Source organism: Protopterus annectens, chromosome 5.part0 (assembly GCF_019279795.1).
Source record: "Protopterus annectens isolate FY-2018-M chromosome 5.part0, PAN1.0, whole genome shotgun sequence".
NCBI lineage: Eukaryota > Metazoa > Chordata > Ceratodontiformes > Protopteridae > Protopterus > Protopterus annectens.
This window is the reverse complement of record NC_056735.1, coordinates 70,967,002-70,990,960: the sequence shown is the minus strand read 5'-3', so window position 1 is coordinate 70,990,960 and position 23,959 is coordinate 70,967,002. Positions and strand designations below refer to the sequence as shown.

At 40.0% G+C, this 23,959-nt stretch overlaps 1 protein-coding gene across 1 annotated transcript in view; it reads right to left on the bottom strand.

Moving 5' to 3' along the window:
• The window catches only part of EPHA3 (EPH receptor A3), a gene marked incomplete in the record, with an annotated part of 1,122,317 nt that overhangs the window by 848,385 nt on the left and 249,973 nt on the right, over positions 1-23,959 (bottom strand). The window contains 1 exon segment of the mRNA XM_044072146.1: positions 23,780-23,844. Within this exon segment, the coding sequence (XP_043928081.1) occupies positions 23,780-23,844 (65 nt within the window).

Genomic DNA, 23,959 nt, shown 5'->3' with positions numbered 1-23,959 from the left:
CGAGTACTTTTTTCTGCCTGAAGGGTCAATATCCATCATCACACTGGCACAGTGTGCTTTAGAAATAATGTTCTTTGTTTCATTCCTGCACATTCAGTTCAGTGAACATTTTTACTGCCCTTCTGCTTTTTCGCCATACTTATGTGAAGAGATGGGTTGCATTCATACACAACTGACACAAGATTATACCTAGAAAAAGTTCTAAAAGAGGCATCAGAATAAATTTCAAATGTAATAAGCCAAGCACTTGTGTCCTTCCTATGAAAGTTGGACATCAGGCTACCCTTGGCAGGGGATCCCTAGAGAAAGGAATACCGCAGAGAGTGATATGGAAGGACATCATTAAAGACTGCAGTAATCTAGTCCATTGTTCTCAAAGCTCTTTTCAGAGCTGCAAAATCTACCTCTCAGTTCTATTCTACAAAAAGGAAACTGCATTATGGGTAAACGTCTCAGTATGAAAAATCTAAATCAATGTTGCACATTTACATCAGTGCTTATGGAGAAGCAGCAATGATTTAACAATGACCTGTGCAGCAATGTTTGTGGGGGGTCCCCCCTTAGGGCATGTACCATTATTTTCTAAAAGGCCATTTGGATTGATTACAAGCAACTGCTCTTGAATTTTTGCCCCATTACAGCATCTTTTAAGCTGGTACTGAACTAAAGTTCATTTAGGATCACCTCATTTCTTAGAGTGTTAGAATGCCAGCAGCTTTATAGGTCATTGTATCCTACAAAAATTACCCACAGAAATCAGATCAAACTAACCGTAACCAAGTACCTGCCACCCTTGTCCCGACAATACTGCCGTTTGACAATTACTTCCACAAGTTTGAGGGACAAAACAAATGAAACTGACAAGCATAAACCTCAAGAAGCACTTGCTACATAGAAAGCCCCCCCCCCCACCCCATCGTTTGAACACCAGACAAGGGTCATGGTTATTCTTTCCTCTTCAGTTGTCAACAGGATACAAAGTTCATGGATTATACAGCATTAGACAATTTTGTGTTCAAAAGTCACCATGGTAGTTTCCACACTGAAAGGAGAAACTGCTCTTGGGATGGAATGCAGGTACCCAATGGTCCAGGCACTCCTTGTTTGTCCAGTAACAACCAAACAATATTGAGGGGATGGAGTGTTCTGTGTTAAATCCCCAAACAAAAGCCGGCATTTTCCTCTCCTGTTCAGTTATTTTTAAAACTTATGTTGACAGAGAATGATATGAAATGGAAGACTTGTGCCCATGATACAGTCTTCCATAAATTGTGTGGAGTTACCTAAATCGTGCGTAGTTGTGTAAAGTGATCCTTTTTCCATCATGTCAGTGCATATGAAATAGTAGCATTTTTTCACCAGATGTTCTAGTTAACATGGTCACTCCTATAAGCTATATCTGTGTATTCATACCACTATATGAAACTACTGTAACCTCTGCACTAATTTCAGTACTAAATCACAGAGTCCAGAACATTAAGTGTTTGACAAATGCTATTCTCAAGACTAAATCTTTCTCCATATTTCAGTTTTTTCATCTTCCAAAATTAACTTACTTTTTCTTCATATTTTGATTCCTCATCTTCATTATGTAGAGTGTGTGTGGCCTATTACATCCTAAACTAGTTTTCCTGACAAAGGCCATACAAAATGAGTGAACAGGTGATTAATGAAAAAAAAAATAAACTCTCGGCTAGTCACACACTGTGCTGACTTCACTCACACTGGAAGTGTAATAAATCCCACTTTTAATGGTGACAGAAATCTAAATTCAAGAACAAGCTGTGGTCATCGGGGGGGGGGGCAATGAGTGATTGAGGCAGTGTCTGGAAGGTTCTCAGTTACAGCTAGGCAAGTAAGGGCCTTAAGCAGGAGGGATGTTGCAGATACATATCACAGAACTCAAGGCCAATGGGTGCTTTTTTGAGCTGAAAAGTGGTCGCCTTGAGTGCTCAGTAAAAGTGCAGGATAAACGAGGAAATCGTGTCAGAATCCTACGGTGTGGTTTGGAATGCACGTGGCCTATAAACTGCATTCTAATGTGTACATAGTGAAGGACAGAACATGCAAGGACAAATTATTGTAAATCAGTGGCAGTGTAGTCTCTTGCGAATTCCTGCATGCATACTTGGCAGTCTCTTCATGGAACCTCATCCATCAATGCAGAGAACGCTTCATTGGGGAGAAAGTGCTTTCCCATTTTTGGACACTGCTGCTTATTGGAGAGGAGTGAAATTAAAATCTGGGAGACAACACATTACCCTTTGACCTGCTTCTGATTGGCTACAGCAAACAGCACGCTTAGCAACAGTACAGTATGCCACTAATATGACCAGTGCATTTTTCGGAATGTCTACAGATGGGTTTGTCCTTCTAACCTACTCTCAGATATAAAAATTTCCAAAAGACAGAATGTGCATAGGAAAACGTGTGCAACTCCCAAATAGGGCTATCAAAGTACTGACAAGTCTGCCTTTGTTTAATAATAAACATCTTATTCAAGTCTAACTGCAGTACCCAATAACAATGTACTGCTCTGTGGGAGGGGGTCCCCTGAGGTTTGAGGAATGTACACACGCAAATGTGAAAACAGAACAGTTCATGCTGATTATGAGATAGGAAGGGACTCTTTAGTCAAGAAAATAAATATATTTACAAGAAAAAAAAATGAAATTTAACAGTATGAATCAATGAGAGTTTAACCTGAAAGCTCTCGAGTAACATAGAAGTTTCCAGAAAGCACCATTAAAGTGAAGTTTCTCTGTTTCAGTCAAGAAGCCAGTGCAGGATGGGAAAAAAAAAACTGAAGCAAGGTGGCAGAAGATCTGTCAGCAGCAAAATGATAAATTGTGTGACAGTCAGGGGATGAAATGAATCTCCAAGGGACAATTTAAAAAAAAAGCAATCATTTTTGTGAGGTTTGGTGATTCATTCCTTAGCAAGAAGTGACAAGTGAAGACTGCTGGAATGTTCCCTTTTACTACATTTAGACAACTAAAAAGCAACTGTAACTGGCATGTACTTGACATCTATATATACATGTCAGGCTGAAGTGCCACGAAAGAAGCATTATCTGACACTCAACTGCTGCAGAGGCCAAGCCACCCTCACTTTAATTTATTTTTTCAGGATTTCTAACAAATAATTCTGAAATGTTTGTGTCCTTGGCTGGATTTAACAAAAAGATGATTTCCTTAATGATGGAATGAATTGCCTGTGGTGGTTTGCTCAGCTTTCCTTGCACATGTACTGGAACACAGAAGTTATTCAACTTGTTCCCTCCAACACTCTACAGCAATTATTCCATCCCCTTGAATAACTTAAATCTTTTATTTCCGCCGTCACCATCAGCTCTACTGGTCGGATTTCTTTTGTCTTCTCCACCTTTCCAATAAATAAAATGCTTTATTTTCCTCCTAAATGCTCACCTTTTTAAAATTCATGAATGCTCCCCATTTCCTGTCCACTTCTGTCCCTCAGTGTAATACTACATGCCCATCCACACCTTTGCATATCAGTGTGATATTAAAGCATGTTAGATCAGTAGAACGTGCACCATGTTTGAAGTATTAGCTAGGAATTTAACAATGTTACAACAAGAATTCAAGGACCAAATCGCCCCACTTTTGAAATGGACGCAGACATGTATACAATGTAACATTACCATTTTTTTCAAATGGTTTCTTTATTACTTTGCTACAAAAAACCCAAGTATCTTAGTGGCATAAATCAGATACAGTATTCTTGATAATCTCAAAACTGTGTGTATATGCACATATGGTGCATCTAAAGTGTAGATGTTTGAGAGCTACCCAATGAATGAATGCCAACAGTGCCACCAATAAGAAATAATAATTTTGCAGCCCACTTCAAAACAGGGGGAAATTCTCTTACGGCTTTCTGTAGAATGTGTAATAGTCAAACACACCTGTGTCAGTCTATAGTGTCAGAAGGGTAGACAGCAATTTTTCATGTGCAAAAAGCCTTTATTCTGTGACCAACTATGACTTCTAACCGATTCTGATTCCACCCTAACATTTCCTCATCAGTTTCCTTATAATCACTTTAAAGTGAAGTCAGCAATCTGTGTGAGAAAGCAGGAACATTAATAAATAAAACAAATTCAAACTTTCTTCTGTTCAAAGAATGGCATACAGGCTGCTTTTTCTTGTTTCTGACAACTTGTATTACAAACTATGTTCCACAAAACACATTGCATTTTCTGCCAGTTACTAGTAACGTCAAGCAGCTGGAATAGATTCAGAAATACAAATGTTCAGATGCATTTTTCCATATTCAAAATCTGAATGTAGAGAGAGACAGACTTCTAATTTAGTACCGACATTACTGGACTTGGTTCCCAAGCTTTGGTATTCAAACCTAGTGTTGTATACACACTGCCAGTTCCTTGGTGGGGTTGGGATTGTTGCAGTAATGCAACAAGTGGAAGACGGTTTGTTGCCCCATCATGGTAATGTTATCAGAAAATGGTAGGCCTGATTACAGGGATTAACAGGATGAACAACTGGGCAGGCTGGCTGTCAATATTGCTAATTGGTCACAGTGGGGACGCCATGAATAAAGCAACTAAAAGGTGTTTGGGTCAATGATCAGAACTGTAAGTATGGAAGTATTATGGAAGTCACATCTGACCTGCTGTGACTGTGGCACAGTGATATGATTTTGGAACTTTGATTTGAGACCTGGGAAGATACTTTATTAAATAACTGAAATAAGCCTGTACAAATACTCCTCATCTCTAACTGCATGGGTTTTAGAATTTAAAGCTCTTGTATTAAAAAAGCGCTTTTCTTTAGGGCTGTCTAGAACAATTTTAATGTCACAAGGTCACCTATTGATACATTAGGAAGGCACCAAGGCATAGTGCTATAAGGAAGTCTGTAAACAAATCAGGCACCCTTGGAAAGGGTAGAGGTTGAGTACTGCATTACGAAATGCATTAAAGGGCAGCAGAACCCATGGTACAAGAAACAGACCTCACCGTGGGGGGATGCATAATAAAGGGTACCACAGCTTTCACTACCAGGTCTAGTCATCTTTACATGTTGCACTGCAGAAATTTGCAAAGGTTAAAGGTACATATTTTGTAACCATGTCCCTCAAAAGCCATAGTCTGTTTATCAAGGCCATATTTGTCAAACACCGTATAATTTTATATTGTACATTATATATGTATCATATATGTAGGTGTGTAAATATACATGCATACATATGCACACACAAGCAAACTTATTATATTTAAATTTATTGTTTAAATACAGTATCCTGAGACTGTAGGGATGAACGTGCGCCCATGCAGGGGCTTTACTGCTGTTACTGTACGTCTTGGATGGGGAAGTAGGGCTTAGGGTTACATCATTTTAAAAAAGAAAATCCTCTCCATTACTCTTGTGGTATCATAGTCACATGACACAGTGGCATTAGAAACATGACCTTATCTTCTTTATGTTACAAAGATTAAAGGAACAATGGGACATGGTTGAGGGTTGCATTCGTTTTGGATTAAAAAAAAAACACCTTCTATAGAACAGCTTTCAAGGTGTTCATTATAATTGCACAGTTTTACATCAAAACATGTCTTGGTCTGCATAAAGTGGCATTACCTTTCTTTCATGGCTTCTGGTATGAAAGTGTTCTATAAAGCTCCCGGGATTTAAAGACTGCCACTTCATTCTTTACAGCATCCTCCGATGTTAGTACAAGAGTACCATCTTAATGTCACAAAAATAAAGTGGACATTTTGTAAAAATGTATTGTAAGAGTGTTGCAATTGCAATCCAAGAAACAATTTAAAAATGTCTTCATAGACAAAGCATAAGGTAGTAATGCACAAGAGACAACATGCCTCAAATTTCTAAAGTGTCTCTTAAAACTGATGCTTCTACATAGAAGTTGCATCTGATGATAGAGAAGGAGATGCTAGAGGGGTAAATTAAACTGAGACTTGGATAAGTCGCATCAAAATTAGCCTCCTTTAATTGCACCATGTTTGTTCTGTCTGCTACACCATACCATCAAACCTAGCTAGCAAATGATAAATTTCAGTGCTTGCAGTTGATCTGCTGTCCTGACTTGGTATTTCCAGAGTCTAGGAAAACCAGACTACACCCCTTGACATACATGTATGTGCAGTGTCCTACACAGTATGTGAATTATAATTAAAAATCTGAATCAAGGACAATTATCACACAAGATATATAAAGCAGTAAGAACCTCAACTTACATGAGGTGATCTGTAAAACAGGCTACACTGAAAAGTCCTATGTTTAAGTAGGGAAACGTACCAAGAGTTAATGCTATATTTTTTAGCTAACGCATAAGGATGCAGCTGTGGTACAGCGGTAGCGTTGTTATCTCACATTAAGAGGTTCACCCGTTCGATTCTCGGCTGGACTTGGGAGTGCCTTCTATGTGGAGTCTGCATGTCCTCCCCGCGGTTGGGTAGCGTTCGAAAGACATGCGTGCGTAAATGGGCGTGCCTTCACTGAAGGTTGAGCGTCGAGCTGGCACCTCAGTGTTTCATAAAAATCTACTGCCAGGCATTACCAGACTGGAGTTCCGCTGTGGTGACCCCTTACCGGGAAAAGCCGAAAGACAAACTACAACAACCTGTTAACACACAACTCGCTTTTGCTTAACATTTTTGTTCAAGATGTCAAGATCACTTGTAATTTTATTGAATAAAATGGATTATGGTTGGTTTCATAAAAAAATTCATGGTAATTTAAGGACTCCAATTGCAACTTGCTCCTATGCAATAAGGTTACTGCAGATGAAATTGCCCCTTTTCCAATTTGTAGCAGCCTCAGTGTACATCATGTAAAGGGGTGCAGAGGGTGCATCATCCTGCTTGGAGAATGTGGGAAGCTCTGCCCTCCACACAAACGCAGAGTTTACAATACATTGATTGATTTTTTTTTTTTTTTTATATAAATATCCAGCTAGGTTTTTTTGCTCTTGAAATAAGTGTGACATTATACCAAAATTTAGAATGGCTTTCTGGGTTGGAAACAAGTATTTTGGAATTGTACCTGAAAAAGCCATTACATCTCCTCTCGGTCCAGCTGGTGAATCTGGGAATCTTGAGGCAATGTTATAACTGCCTCATGTACACAGACAACCCTCTCCTCCTCCCACATAACACAAATACTTGCGAGAGATGCAGCTATTTAGCCAAACTGGAGGCGGAGCTCTCTCAACTCAGGACTGGCAAGACCAGACAGGAGGAGAAGGCAACTACACACACCACAAAACCAGCCTCACATAATGCTACCACTCCACTGAATCAAACACAAACACACAAAGACATACTCGGAGGCTCTGAGTAAAAATTTACCTAAACAGCAGAGGCCTCCAAAGCAGACACCCAAACAACTGCTACCTCAAGACACCCCGCAAGCAACACATAAACCACAAAAGCAGTGTGCAAAGCAGTCACAGCCCTTAAGGCCAAATACAACACCAAACATACTTGTCATAGGTGACTCCATAGTCAGACACACTGACGTCCCACTCACCAGGCTGAACAAGGAGAGGGTCACAGTAAGCTGCCTATCGGGCGCTAGAATCCGCCACATAACACAAGCACTCGGGTCACTCCACGGCAAGTACAAATATGACACAGTCATTGTCCATGCTGGTGTAAACGACCTGAGACGTACCTCCCTGGACTACATGAAAAGAGACATAGAGGAGCTCTCTGATTATGTAGCCCAGGCAGGTATGACCCTAACCCTGAGCAGTATCCTTCCTTCACCAAGAATGATGCCACAATATAGAGACAAGATGATCAGCTTTAACAATTGGCTTAATGTCTGGTGTCATTCAAAGGGGATCCAGTGTCTGTCTGCCTGGGATGACATACTTGACAAGCCATGCTGCTTCGCAAGGGACGGCTTGCACCTGTCACCCCTGGGATTCCGGATATTGGCTAAGGCTCTTGCCACCCCCATAGTGCCTTTTTTAGGCAAGGCTCAAATTCTAAACCTACCACCCTAGAAAACAAAAATGGGAAGAAACTGAGGGTAATGCTGCTCAATGCCAGAAGTCTAAATCTCAAAATGGACGCACTCGAGGCCCTTCTCAATATGGAGAACATTGATGTCTGTGCTGTAACTGAAACCTGGTTCAAGGCTCCTGAGAGCACCCCGGCACTATTAGGTTTTACCTCATATCATGCGTTCCAGCCCCAAAACCCGGACCACACCACAAAAGGAGGGGGTGTATCCATATTCATAAAGGATACCCACACCTCCAGGTTGGTGGCAACGCACCAAGCTTCGGAAACCATCCAGGTGCAACTAACCATAGGCAAAACTGCTCTACAAATTGTAGCATGCTACAGGCCACCCTCTCAAACTCAGGAACCCCACACAGCCTTCCTGAAGACACTGGAGGGTATAAATGTATCTCCAAACACCATCATATTGGGTGACTTCAACTACCCGAATATAGACTGGGAACATTACTCAAGCCCTAACTTTCTAGCCCAACGGTTCCTGGAGTTCATAAATTCAAATGCCATGGAACAGCTAGTCACTGTTCCCATGAGAGGAGAAAATATACTAGATCTCATTGTCACAAACATGGGGACAGAATGCTCCACACCGGAAGTATATCCCTCATTGGTGAGATCTGATCATAAACTAATCTCACTGGAAATCCACATCCCGCCCCACCCCAAACAAAAAAGACCATAGTGAAGAACTTCTCTAAAGCAAACTTCACACTACTCAAGACTGGTGTGGTATCCTTCAAGGCCCCTGAGCCAGAGGAAACCACAACCCAAGCTCGGAAGCCATTACAAATGCCTTCTATGAACACCTCCAGGACTGCATGGATCAGGCAATCCCAAATAAAACCAAGACTCTTTCCACAAAGGGCAAATGTCCAGTCTGGTGGACCCCAGCCATTAACAAACTTTACAATAAGAGGAGAAAGCTATTACATGATAGAACAAAATCCATAAAAGGGAAGTCACCCCTGATCATTATTCGTAAAAAATGACAAGCACTCATAAAATCAACTAAGGCCAATTTTGAGAGAAAAATTGCCATGGATTCAAAGGACAATCATAAGGCCTTTTTCAGCTATGTTAGGAACCTGGGTGGAAACTCCCAGATATGCTCAGAATTAGTCCAAAATGATACAAAAATCACTGAACCCACAGACATTGCCAACATACTGGCAGACAGGTTCAGTGCAAACTTCACCCCTCTCCCCTAAAGGAGAGATAACTATCCCAGCCGAGTGTAGCCTCCCGGACATCTCAAATGTGCAGGTGAAAGCTGCTCTCTCTAAAGCTAAAACACAGCATCAATGGGACCGGATGGTGTCCCCGGCTGTGTGCTACACGAGCTAAATGAGGAATTAAACCCGCACATAAGGCAGCTGTTTAATCTCAGCCTTACCACAGGATACGTGCCCAAGGAGTGGCGTCGGCAACTGTGGTCCCACTCCACAAAGGCGCCTCACGGACCCTGGTAATTACCGCCCCATAAGCTTAACAAGTCTAGTCTGCAAAGCTATGGAGAGGATCATAATGGAGCTCATAAACAAAGATATAGGGACTTGCAGACATTGGACCCGACCCAGTTTGGCTTTGTCAAGGGAAGATCATGCCTTTTGAACTTGGTCGACTTCTTCTAAACAGTCACCAAGGCCATTGATGAGGGAAAGGCAGTCCATACAGCCTACCTTGACCTTGCAAAGGCTTTCGACACAATACCCCACTCGGGTATTGTAGAAAAACTTACCAGCTTAAATGTAAACCCATATGTTACAAGATGGGTTGCAAACTGGCTTAAGGACAGAACCCACAGGGTTAGAGTTGCTGGCGCTGTGTCAGACTCCAAGCCGGTCACAAGTGGTGTCCCACAGGTCTCGGTCCTTGGCCCCTATTGTTTGGCATCTACTTCTCAGAAGTACAGGCCAACATGGGAGGACTTTGGCTGACAAAGTTTGCAGACGACTGCAAACTGGGCGCCATAGTGGAAAGTGCATCGGACACGGATATCCTTCAGAAGGGACTCACGGAAACAGATAGCTGGTGCCAGAGCCATGGCCTGAAGTTAAACACCAAAAATGTATAGTCATACCCTTCGGGAAAAACAAGGTAACCCCAAGCTACCATATAGGTGGCAATCCACTAAGCACAGAAGAGGTTATCAGGGACCTGGGGACCCAGGTTGACAGTGGCCTTTCTTTTGACACTCACGTTGCTGAAGTGGTTAGAAAGACCTTCTACATTGCCCACCTGATCATGAAGGGATTCACATCCAGATCTAGTGAGGTCATTGTTCCCCTGTACTCTTCACTTATCAGACCAATGATCGAGTACAATGCCCCATTCGGGATGTATCTCACCCGACATCTGCAGCAATTGGAGAGACCCCAAAAGTTCCTCACCAAAAGGATAAAGGGACTCCAAAATATGTCATATGCTGCCAGATTGAAGAAACTCCAGCTCTATTCAGTCGCATACCATCTGCTCAGAGGTGACATGTGCCTGACATACAAGGCCATGTCCAACCCGGAATTAATGGACATGCTCCACCTCAAAAAATCCAAATCCACCAAAACCACTAGAGCAAGCGACTTAAACCTTAGCATGGATATAAATAGGACGTGCTGGAGGGATAGATTTATCACTCAGACTCCCTATGCTGTGGAATAAAATCCCAGTCCATGTGAGGCAGAGCACCTCGCTGACTCTGTTCAAGAGAAATCTACACCTGTGGATGGGAGATCGTAGGTTTACCCCGGGAATCATCTCTGTGTCACTGCTGGACAGAGGCACAACAAACTAATGGGCACAGTAATTTTTCATATAAGGGGTGGCGTAAGCCACAAAAATTTGGGCTAGGCTTATAAATGCCTTAGGGCAGATAGCCTAGTATAAACCTATGAACCTATTTACAGACATATTCAGAAGTAATGTTGATATTGTATACCTAGATTTAAAGTACTGTGTGGTCTAGTGTGTGTATATATATATATATATATATATATATATATATATATATATATATATATATATATTTATATTTCTGTTAATGTATGTGGATCAGTCATTTTTCAAAATGCGTGATTTTAATAAAGGTGTTTTTTGAACTCTGATATAAAAAAAATTCTGCTGAAGACTGAAGTCACTTAATTTCTGAATAGGACTCCTGGCCTTGCCAGGCAGGTTATCTACATAACAAGTGCATCTCAGGCTAGTGCATGCTGGAGCCACTGGTTTAAGTGGACTATAGTCTGATGTGGTATCACTACCCACATTGAAATCAACTCCAAAAGCTTCATTACATAAAAAATCCTGTTCTGAGGATTTTAACTCTGTAGTCTTGTGGACATCTCTCATCTGTAACTGCTAAAGAAATAAATCCAAATTCAGTGTGTGGTACACTGAAATGTTTTTCATAAATTAAACTGCTGTCTTGTAAACAAAAGTAAACTCCTGAGATTTCCAGCTAGAAATATACTTATAGTAGAAAAAAAATGACAGCAGAATTTTGAACAGGGTATGACCTTATGATACTCCCAGATGTAAAATCACTAAAGTTATTTGAGAAAGCACTATATTAACTTGTAGCATATAGCTTTCAGACGGTTATTCATGCAAGAAGTGCTCGCAAACATGTAGGTGACGCAGGATAAGTTGGACATAAATATACTGTTAGCAGACAAATGACAGCCAAGGCAGAAAAAGAAATATTTTCAGTCTGACTGGTCCATCAAGTTTGTTAGTTATACTTTTATACTGTCGGACATTTTTGAAGACTGACCAGCAGTTCAATAGAAAATGTTGACTATGAATTGCATACAGATTATATTTATTTGTTTTTCAGAGTTTGGTTCTCTCAGACATTACTTGCATGCCTTACTGTGAGACAATCATATTTAAGGGGCACTCCAGGAGCATTACATCACTTACACCCCCACCTCCAAGTTAACCTGGTTAATAAATTAATGAAACCAAGTTACATTTATGAATTGCTTCAACTTAATCAATGCTGGTATGAACATCCGAATACAATTATCCTGTTATGGTATACAAAACGTCACCACCCCACAGGAACCATCGCCTGATTAATACATGAATATGCCAGCATTGTGACAGTCATGTTTATTTGCTAGGGTCTGGTGTTTGATTCTGTGTCCTGGATTCGGGCTTGGTAGACTCTGACAGAACAACTCTGCTGTGGCAAGGCTGCAGAAATGGAGGAGATCCATTAAAACTAGGGTGTCCTAGAAACAGGCCTCGAAAAGTGTGGAAGGTGGATACCTCCAGATTGGCAAGTTGAAGGGGATGCCCCCCCACCCTTTTTTTTTTTTTTAAGAAAAAAAAAAAAAAAAAAAAAAAAAAAAAAAAAAAAAGAGTAGTTTCAGTGCCATTTGCAGAGGAAGTACATGCCCCTCAGCCTCCTCTGGAACTCCTATGTCAGGGTGATGGAAAGGAAACTTTGTCCAAAAGTTCAGCTTCGGATTCCAGGGAAGGCATGAATATTCCATCCTGGCCGTGGAACAGTGAATTGATTTCCTATCCTAGTATGGAAACTGTAGGGGCCATATGAGTATTTAAGTATGGTTTACAAATTGTTGTGGTTAGAAGCATTAACTACATACCTCAAGACTGAATGTTTGTAAACCTTTTTTGGTGTTTACTTACTGTACCACTAATTTTGTGTTCCAGGGTGAGCCTGAAAATGGATCTGTGCAATAAGCTAATAACCAGTTCAAAATTGGTCATCTTAGAGGAAGTACTTCAACAGCAGGAGTTCAGCGCTGCAGTTTGTGCAGGACTACTAGTCCCTGAATTTATACGGGGTTGTCTCTGTATTTCTGGCATTTAGTTAGATACTTTCCTAGTGAACAAGGACTCTAAGGGCACATTTTGTCTACCCCTCATGTTCATGACTTCTATGGACAAGTTATCAAAAAGAAGCAATTATTCAGACAGACAACTGTGTGTGAGGGCTTCACCTTTGTTGCCTATTGACGAAATTCCCCTCTTAGTCAAGTGATTTATCTTTAGAATATACAGACAAAATTCAGTGTAGAGAGAGAACATCAGCAGCTCAAAATCAGATGTCATTTTTCCCCCTCAGCGAAAAACAGACTTCTGTAGGCAAGGCTGTGCATCTCCCTCAGGTAGATTAGTGTGCATCTCCCTCAGGTAAATTAGTTTAACAAACAGATTATACTGACGCAAGGCCTCACCTCACCCCCCCCCAAACTCAAGGCTTTGCCCCCTGCCACTATTAAAGATAAACCTAAAAGCAGCACAATAAGATGGTCAGGTGTAAGACTAGGACAACTGGGCTCTCATGATTCACTGAAAAACAAAACAACTCATTCAGCTAAATAACTTAAGCTATTACGGCTGCATTAACAAATGAAAGAAACTTCTTATCCTGTTGTGCCCCAGTATAATGTTGCTTTTAATAACGTAAAGACAAAGTTAACACAAGTAATGTATTTAACAGAATGTGTACATGACATGCTTTTTTGTTTGTCCTTTGCAGCAGCATTTTGTGGTTGGAACACTAGTTATTTACCTTTACATTTGAACAGGTGCAGCTGCTGCATTTCTTGATCTCCTGGCCTTGATATTCACCACACTGTTACAGCAGGTCTGCAGTTCTCAAGGAAAGTGACAGATTTACTTGTATTCCTGTATAGAATTGATTTAACACAGAGGTTTTCATTTAGGCAAAAAAATTACAGTGAAATGTTTCCTATTTAATGCCTTGAGACCGAGAGAAATCAATTCCAGGTTATTTGAAGCCAGGGTTAGTCATAGGCATAATATCTACCCCTGACCGTTCAGCCTTCAGAAAATAATTCATGTTTTGTCTCTTTGGTCCACTATATAAAATATAAATGGATGAGAGCCTGTAGCATAGCATCTAAATCCAGCTTCCCTCAGTTTTCATAGAAATTCTCTTTTCAACAACTGTGTAACCACAATTTCTTGTCAATTTATCAAATAAAGCAAAACAAACACTGCAGAGGTGCGCTTGCAAAGCATGTTCTTCTTTCTAAACAGATTGTAAAGAATTAATCTGGTTTACAACACCAAATATTCCCTCAAAATTTTCGTTCAAGGAAACATAACCAAGCCTTTGCAATACATATTCAGTAACTGGTATTTGTATACCACGTACATGAGAGAGAGCAGGTCAGTTACAGCCACATGGCTTTTTGCACCTCTCCGAAGTCTATGTTTCTGTGGATTGTACACTACGGATGGAGAACAATCTAGCCAAAACTTGGTTTGGATACAAGAATTCCACAGCTACTGTGCTGAAAAAAACTTTCAACTGCTGTTAGCAGTGATGTGCCCCCTTCTCCATGTGTTTGGATACATTGAACCCACAAGAGGAACATCCACTGAAAAGCTTCTTAAAGTTGCACTCTCAGTATTAGACCAGGTATCATAAGCTCTTCATATAGTTCTAAAAGTCTCATTCTAGGATTGTCGAAGGGTATATGGCAAGCCAAGAACATCTGGACAAATAGAAATATGGTGATATCACATTTGGCTAAAAAAATTCTGGATTTCAGTCACATATGGTTATTTCCTAGAGGGCAAACTCGTGGAAATATAGAAACGAACCTCTTCGAACACACAACCCAACTCCACTCTAACTCCAATTTCCTAGAGGGCTACTGCAACTCTGATTTTTGTCCTGTCCATGACATAGCAGTCTCAGAAATTATTTTGTGACTTCATATAGTGTTCAGACACATTCATTATAGGGAGAGGCAAGTGTCCCTACAACAGTCTACCTGAAAAAGCACAGCTAGCAATGTTCTTTTCGGAAAACAGTGTCCTTCAGTACTTTCACTGCAGTTTGCCCTCATTAACTAAACGCCACCTTACATGAACCACAGAATGGAGCATCAACTCATGAACCACAGAATGGAGCATCACCTCTTGTGCAACAGCTCTCATTAACAAAGGACAAGATCTAAAAGATAAAACAAGGACCAAAATACCACCACTGACCATAAGGAATTCATTCTTCACAATTTGCTCATCTACTTCAGGGTCACAGGAAGACAAAGATTTTCACGGAATTCAATGGGTGCAAAGACAGGAGGAACTCAGTCCATCACACAACACAGTCAACATTTAGTTAGCCCGTGATAGGGCTACTTTAGAAAGAATTTTGGATGCCCAGTAAGTCACCATTTTTTATACCGTCCCAGATCCATTTATTGGCCATTAAAGTCTACGACTATCTTCAGACTTCTCTGTAAACCATCTTTTGCCACTCAATTGTCATGTACCAAAATACATTCATCCACTGTAGCTATAGGTTTAGACGCATCCCTCCAAAATCATGTAGAAATCTTATATCTCCTCTGGGTGAAAAATATATTTTCATATTACACACTACAAAACAAGTCCAAGTAATGCTTTTTAGCAGCATCCAGTCTGTGGTGCAGAGAACGTAGTTAGTCAGTGTGGAGAAAACTGAAATATTCAGTGTAGTATAGCCAGCCTTGAAGTTTGTGGTCTCTACCTCTTACACAATAAAGTGTTTTCATATAACCAGACATGAAATAAATTCCTTTTGAAGACATCTATTCTGCAGCCATCTCTCACTGTGACTTTTGTCTTCTACAGCTCAGTTATGGTTACTCTCACAGTTCTTTTCCTTTTATACTGCAACTCTCTTGTATGGTCCACTTTTCATGAGCTGTACAATCCACAGTACAAAGTACATTTCTTTTCACTTAACATTTTGTCCAACAGTCTTTTCAGTGCTTCGATATTCATAGAATGGAACACATTTGTTCATCAGTTATTATTCATGTAATCCAATTTAGGGTCAGAGGAAAGCAGAATCTATCCTAGCATTCAGTGGTTACAACAAAGAGAAACTTCCACTTATGGCAACAGCCTGTCACATAACAGGCACACCGTCACCCACCAATGGGCAGTTCTGAGGATTACCACATTCAGACTCCACATAAAGATTGGAGAACTAAAACACTGCAACTCTTGACTGAAAACTGCACTCTTGAATGGAAATATTCCCCGATTGCACCACTGCCCCACTTGCTTTTTGTACTAAATTTGTTTTAAATAAGTGCTCATCTTTGCGGTATGGTACATGCTTTTGATCTACATGATAGCCATTAGCACAAATCCAGTCTCTCCTTGAATTTTAAACAGAAGTCTTCTCAGACATCACTTTCTTTGGGCTCTCATTCACCTGTACTTGTGGTAGTCCACAGACATGGTACAATTATGCTGTGCCTAATGCAGCTGGATAGTTCCAAAAGCCACTTCCTGACTACAGTGCAGACCAAGTCCTTTCACACTTTAATGTCTCCATTGACCATACAAGCTTAAGCCAGACTGCTGGCTACCCAACAGTTTACTTGTACTGGATTACACATCCCTCCAGGACAAGAGTGCTCATATAACCATCTCAGTACTGTTCATCCATACTGGTATCCTCTTCGGTCTGCATGTGCGTCCCAAGTGGTGTTCATCCATACTGGTATCCTCTTTGGTCTGCATGTGCGTCCCAAGTGGTGTTCATCCATACTGGTATCCTCTTCAGTCTGCATGTGCGTCCCGAGTGGTGTTCATCCATACTGGTATCCTCTTCGGTCTGCATGTGCGTCCCAAGTGGTGTTCATCCATACTGGTATCCTCTTTGGTCTGCATGTGCGTCCCAAGTGGTGTTCATCCATACTGGTATCCTCTTCAGTCTGCATGTGCGTCCCGAGTTGTCTTTTCTACTATCTACACTTGTAAACCAAGTGTAAGACAGAGCTCCATTCCTCTACATCATATTCCCATCTGGGAATCCAGGTTAATTGTTCCATTAAAACATCTCAGTAATGGAGGGTCAAGGACCTCTATCCGATAACGAGACCCCTCTGTAAGGTCACTGGAGTTTGTTCATGCTGAGTTATGTCCTCTTACATGAGTCACGGAATGGAGCACAAACTCTTAACCAATGTTCCAACATAGCAGGATTTGTAGTAAGGGGAATAAAATAAGCAGCTAAAAATCCTCAGTCTGCTGCTGGAGCTGGAATGCAGCATAGGGGTAAGATGAGTAGCTTGAGAAAGTTGCTTTTGGAAGCCAGAAAAAGCATACATTAAGCTCTGTACTCAGTAAGGCAGAAAACTGACATGTATGTGTTCCAGAACTATCCACAGTAGGCACACTCCCCAGAACTACAAACCCTAACTAGATCTCCAGTCTCTCTCACTTCGTGGAGTATGCCTGGCTCACTAGGACCTAAATCCGTTTTCATAGCTCTCACCCCCCTCTGTCGCCAAAATGCATAATAGTGCTTCTCGATGTGCAACAAATGGACTAAATAAAGAGCAATTAATAACTTATTGACAAGTTCACCTAAGAAGCTCATAGGATGGCTAAAATTTATTGTAAGTTAAAGCATTTTTTGATGAATTAATATGATTCACTATTACTATGGTTATCCTTTTAAAAAGTCTTAACGTTAAATGCCTGGCAGAGCTTTTTGATGTGGAACTACTAGGAACGTGGACTTCGACTCAAAATGAGTTACGGTCCTCATAATGAGGCAGACTTTTACACAGGTATGCACATCTTGCCTACTCAAAGATAGCACCCTATTTATTGAAAATCAGGTAACTAAATCCCTTCTGGGCAATGTGTACAAATATAACAATGGGATATGTGACGGTACACACTGTCAGTACAACAAAAAATTGGTTTATGAGAAGCAAAACTTCACATCTACAAATAGAAAGAAGGGGTCAATCTAATGGTTAAGCTGTTAGCCTTACAGATACAAAAGTACAGTGGTTTGGACTCGCTTTTAAAAGGGAAATTGACTAGGCTTAAAAATCACTACAACAGCAGTTAGCCTAGTATTTAACCTATGAACTATTTCCAAATCCTAGTAATTTTATGCAAGAATTAATATCTGTACATAAAAAAAATACAACAAAAATATTTATACAAGTGGGCTGCAAATCATTTGCTCCCAGATCACTGAAAATCTCTGGGAGTTGCAGACTCAGAAAAGGGAAAGTGATAATAAAACTGCCTTATTAGTTTCTCCATCTGCCACAACCTCACACAGTACCGGTGATAAAGCAAGCTTAGATATAGTAACATGTCAACAGCATGTAAAAGCAACTACGGAGCAATTATATTTGTGACAAAAAGCAAATACGCAAAACGGGAGGTTCTCAGGAACAACGGGTCAGTGTGAGGGCTTCAGCCACAGCGCATACAGTTTCCTAAAATGAAACAAATGCTTGATGTCGACTAATTTTTTTTGTCATGTGTATATTTAAAATGATAGTGAAACTTATCACTTTAAAACTAGCCTACAATTCCATACATATTCTGCACTTCCTTCCCCACGGTCATTCAAAGGCAAATAGCTTTAATTAAGCAAAAAACGTGTTCCCCTCATCCAGTTTCAGACAAAGTCTGTGTTGCAGGTCACTCCACTGTTTTAGCTTTTTTCCCCTCCAATAAGGATTACAGCTTCAAGTTCCTCAGTGCATTTACTTTAACAATTTGTAAAGCAGAAGTAAAAGCAGCACATAGGAAAAGCTCAACACATTCATGGTGTCTTTCAGTAATCCAGTTGTCATGCTTTGTCACTCGCAACTTGCCGACAGCAAACTATACCCTTCCTACATTGGTCAGCAGTTTTCCTATCATCTCTAAACGGGTATGAATCCTCACAGCCGGTCCTCTAAAGGGTACAAATAACTTTGTGAGGGCGTGCGTGCATATACTTACAAATGTTTGTACATATGTACTTTTATATACCCGTGTTTACGGAATCACTTCTCTCCAGGTTTGCATTTTTATTGCAAGTTATAAGCAGTCTATGAAAAGGAACTCACACATACAAGAACAGTTTACACAAACTCATTGTAGATTTATACATGCATATATGTGCAGGATGGAATGCAGGATTTATGCATTGTTCAATGAAACAAACATTTAAAATAAGATACCAAATATGCAGTCTGGGGAATTTTAAAAATCGAGCCATGTAAAATTACCATGGGGCTAGTCGAATATAAACAGCACATCATGAATCTTTGAAATAAGGTTACCCTGCTGGTGGACAATGCTTGGACTCTTGAGCTTCAACTCGCTGATAAGAGTTCCTCCATAGGAAATTGCCGTCATTTAGTTGTCAGAAGGGACTCCCTTTTTGGGCGAGATTTCCCCTTTTTGAGTAAATGTGACCACCAAGTTGTTATATAAAAGTTAGGGGGTCTGGGCAGTGGCTTACCCTTCACGTGGGGAGGTGCTTTTCTGTAAAATGCTTTTGGTGAATGCAGTTCAGGGATTCCAGTCCTGATTTCATTTGCTTCTGTCCACTCATAGTGGAAGCCAGAAGTACTTCACTTGGGTAGTACCGACTACATACTTACTACAGGGTTATGTGTTCATTAGAAGTTAATGTAATCTCACAAGATATATATTAATTTGGACCCCCTCCTCTCACACTGAGGTGTACAAGAAGGTGAAACCTTCCAAAAAAAAAAAACAATTTATTTAGTCTAGGGTTTAGAGAACAGACGTGAATCGTAAAAATTGTATTTTTTTTTGTGATCATTGTTTTATCCTGCTGTGGTTTTACTACAGTGTTTTACAATATCACATGGGTCTGCTGTTTTCTGCAATGATCCTTTCTTAGTTTTGCATTGTCGTTTTTCATATTTAAAAGCAGTTTAATTAAAATTCACATTATTACTAGGAATCCACTTTATACCTATAACAGAAGGGAGGGACTGTCTCACATCCCGAGGTGCTGGAACGTAGTGCGTTTATGACCATGTATCCTACCAACACTTTCCCCTAGTTTCCTATACTGATATGCTATTGTTTCCACAGTACAGCATTCCTCCTGTAACTTTAATCAAAAATAAGAAAATGTACTTCACTATGGAAAACTAGCACTGGGTTATGCTCCAACCAGATTTTCTTGAAGTGTGCATACATCTATTTTTTTCCCAAATTACCACATCCGTGGATGGGAGACCATGCCTTCTTTTTTACAGAAATTTTTGTCCTTAAGCTGAACGGTTATGTTGCCAAATTAATTTCACCTTTTAATCCATGTGGAACCCACCTAGGGTTTTACAACTTGCAGTAAAAGATGAGGCTCATGCATGCAAGAGAATATGCTTTGACTGAATGCAAGAAAGTAGAAGCCCCACTACAGTTGCAGAAGTAATGCAGCCAGAAATACTATGACAAGCAAAGGGTACACAAAAAATATATAAACTTCATTTTATCAAGGCACATTGGAAGAAATGTAGAGCCCCCTATCAAAACAGAAAATAATTTAAAAGAAAATGGAATCATTTTAGCTGACATGTTCAGGAATGCACACTGACATGCAGGTATTTAGTTTTCTTTAATAATGCATATAGGACACAAGAAACACAAATGGACAAGAAATTATATAACGTTTTTCATGCCAAATCAAACACGACACATGCTGCACTGTTCTAAGGTTTTATTTAGTATCCTTTCATTTGCAAGGCTTCATGTCCAGAGTTGAACTATAACTTTAGACAACAAATATCACGTTTAGAAAACGTTGAGTGTACCAGAGGGAGGCAGTAAAAAGGCAAGAGAAATTTGAGAAACAAAAGGAAAGTGTGCTGGAGAATTAAATCAGAGTTCAACCCCCATTTAGTCAGAAACTCCAGAAAGTGATGTTTCTCATCAAACATTCTACCTCCCCTCACCTTTACGTGGGTGTTTGTAGTCCATACATAAATCAGTATCAGGCAAATATTCATTAACTCTTAATGGAACATTTATGAGGTTTGCCATTTTAGAAATCCGACTAAGGCATAAATTTACACGGAGTTAGATTCAGTCAGCTTCCATATTCCATAAGTCACATAAGGAGGATACAAGAGGACAATCGAAGCCAACCAAAATCCGAATATGAACTTTTATTAAGACAAGTTAAAAATGAGTGAGCGTTTTCTCTTCCATATTCCATACTTTATCACTCTAAACAAGTAACTCAGCGTTGTTGCGTCTTTCGGCTTTTCCCGGTTAGGGGTCGCCACAGTGGAACTCCGGTCCGCTAATGATTGGCAGTAGATTTTTACATGCCGAGTTGCCAGCCCTGATGCACAACCTTCAACGAAGGTATGCCCATTCACGCACGTCTCCACAGAAGACGCTCTAGCTGAGAATCAAACAGGACAACATCTCACTGCGAGGCGACAACGCTACCGCAGCAGCACCACCGCAGTATAAACAAGTAACTCAGAGTGCTCCTGAATAAAAGGATCACTAGAAAAAAAAATGGGTTTACACAGTTATGAGCAGTAGCAGCATGAAACTATGCAGAGCATTCAGAATCTCTAACATTTAATTTTGATGCCTTGACAGCAGATCTGAACAGATATCAAACTGCAAAACTTTTCTTCAGTATATCGCTCAGTTAGCCGGAAGCAGCTCAGAAAGGATCATTCAGTTATAGGCTTTGCTGTCTCATGATTTGTTGACGAGAAGATTGACCCGGGCATCTGACTTTCTGCTGTTGACAAATTAAATCTAGTTCTGACATGGTCATATCCGCAGTATGCAAGTACCTCTAATGTAGGATTAGGAACCTCTGATACGGATAATTAACCTAGATAAAGGAAACTTGCACAGAGAACTTGAACCAAAGCAGATGTGCCCAAGATTTAAAACAGCAGGGCCCTTGCCAACAAATCTATGACAGATCATTATGCAACTGCATTTCTAAAACAGCCAAAAATCAATCCTAGTCCTTTTTTTTTTTAAACAGTAACTCATTTCTGGCAACTGGAAAGCCATACAAAGATGTTACTTAGACACTTTAATATTTAACTAATAAATAAATGCATGGTAATAGCAGTTGTTAATATTTGTTTACTTATTTAATTTTGTGTTGCATCACTGGAGAAGTCCAGCTGAGAAAACACTGAAACCAAGAAAAAACAAGGAAAAAAGCTCACACACAGTCACTCAATGAGCAAAATAATTATGGTGATGCAAGTCTAGAAAACAGGAAAGCAAACTAAATGTAAGCATGCATGTGTCTGTATAGACACATGGGGCACATGTATCATATGCATATACACATCATGAGTTTACATATGGAAATGAGGTTTCAACTTTGTGAAGCCAGACACAGACCAGAAACAGCTTGCGTTTAAAGATGTGCGTAGATGTAATGAATGAAAGTAATACATTTTATAGGTTCATAGGTGTGTACTAGGCTAACGGCCCTGGAGCCTATGTAAGCCTAGCCCAAGAAGATTCCCTGGCATCATGCTGCCCAAAATTAGTTCCCAGTGCCCCTGCCAAGGAAAGCCACTAAAGTGATCCCCAGGGTGAAGTTCCTATTAGTACACAATTTCCATAAGCAAATAATTTACAAATGTAATACCTTTAAACATATTAGTACAGTTACCCTTGTCCTTATGATGTAGTTATAAAGGGTCTGAGAAATGACAATTCACTTTATTTTTTAATTTGCTAACTAGCTGTCATTACTCAGATTTGGCAATGATTTGTGTAAAATATGGTAGAATGGAAAAAGATGTATACTGAAAAATTACGAGAAAGGCTGACACTGATCAATGCAAAATGAGAGACCAGCAAAAGGGATCTCTAAATGAGTGCAAAAATTGTAAAACATTAAAACTGCAGTACATGTCTTAAAAATCCATCACTGAACAAAGGCATTATACTGAACCAGAACAAGTTAAAAAAGTCAACTGGCCATAATAAATGAAATACATAATTAAATGAAAAAACATGATTATTTGTAAGTATTTATGTTTTACTAACACTGTTGCACCATACCTTTGAGTTTGGCAAAACACTAATATAATTGGACTGATGTTTTAGTAGAACTGAGTTTGTGGCTAGCCAGAGAAGTATGCAGTGGAAAGTACTATTTGCCACAAATTACAAAAACTAACTATTATATGGCAAAAGAATGGCACAAGAAATAAAATCTGACTGAAGCTTAAGGCAGTAAGGAAACGCACTACATAGCATATCAATTCAATCCACGCCCGTGCGTGAAAGAAATATAAATAATTTCAGTTAAATACAATTGATTTGGAAGGCAGAAGACAAGGGCAGTCAGCCTAATTAAATGATTTCTAACCAAACAGTTCTTAAGCCCTAGACATGGTAACCCAGAAGGCGCTATATCTGGTAAAAGTATTGCAGACGTGTACACAATGAAACTCCGTGCCATTCAAAGAGGCTGTCTCTCTTCTGATAGATTATATGGAAAGTAAATTCACACAAGGATCCAGAGGATAGAGAGAAACACTGGTGTAAACCCCAACTCTAGGAAGAGTCAGCAGTATGGGGAAAGTGTGCTCCATGGTATGTGGGTCTAGCTGCAGGACAGCAGTGTGATCCCATGACTCAGATGTACCACACTAATTACACAATATGGGACTATCACATGCCATTATACACCAGCAACAGCGCACTTGCATCTGCAGTATAGACAAATATTCTATCTTCGATCATTCTCTTACATTATTTATACACTCAAGTCGGAGAACTTCTGAAACCATCACTCTTTAGAAGTTTATAACCCAGTCTTCAGAAGCTCATGGGATTCAGACGTACGACTACCCAATTCTATGGCTGCAATGAGCCCATACAACATCCACCCACACCACTCAGACACACACATGTCCAGTGACAATGACCTTAACTGCAACATGGCCATAGACTCACCCCATGTAATGGATAGGAGATCCAGCCCAGTTCTCCTTGTACTGCTTTAGAATCCAAGAGGTTAACTAGAAAGAGCAGAAAAACAGACCATTAGCATCTCATGCCTGCTATCAACTCCATATAGTACATTCATTTCAGATGCATTTAAATTTGTTAAAGGAATCAAAGAACACATTTATT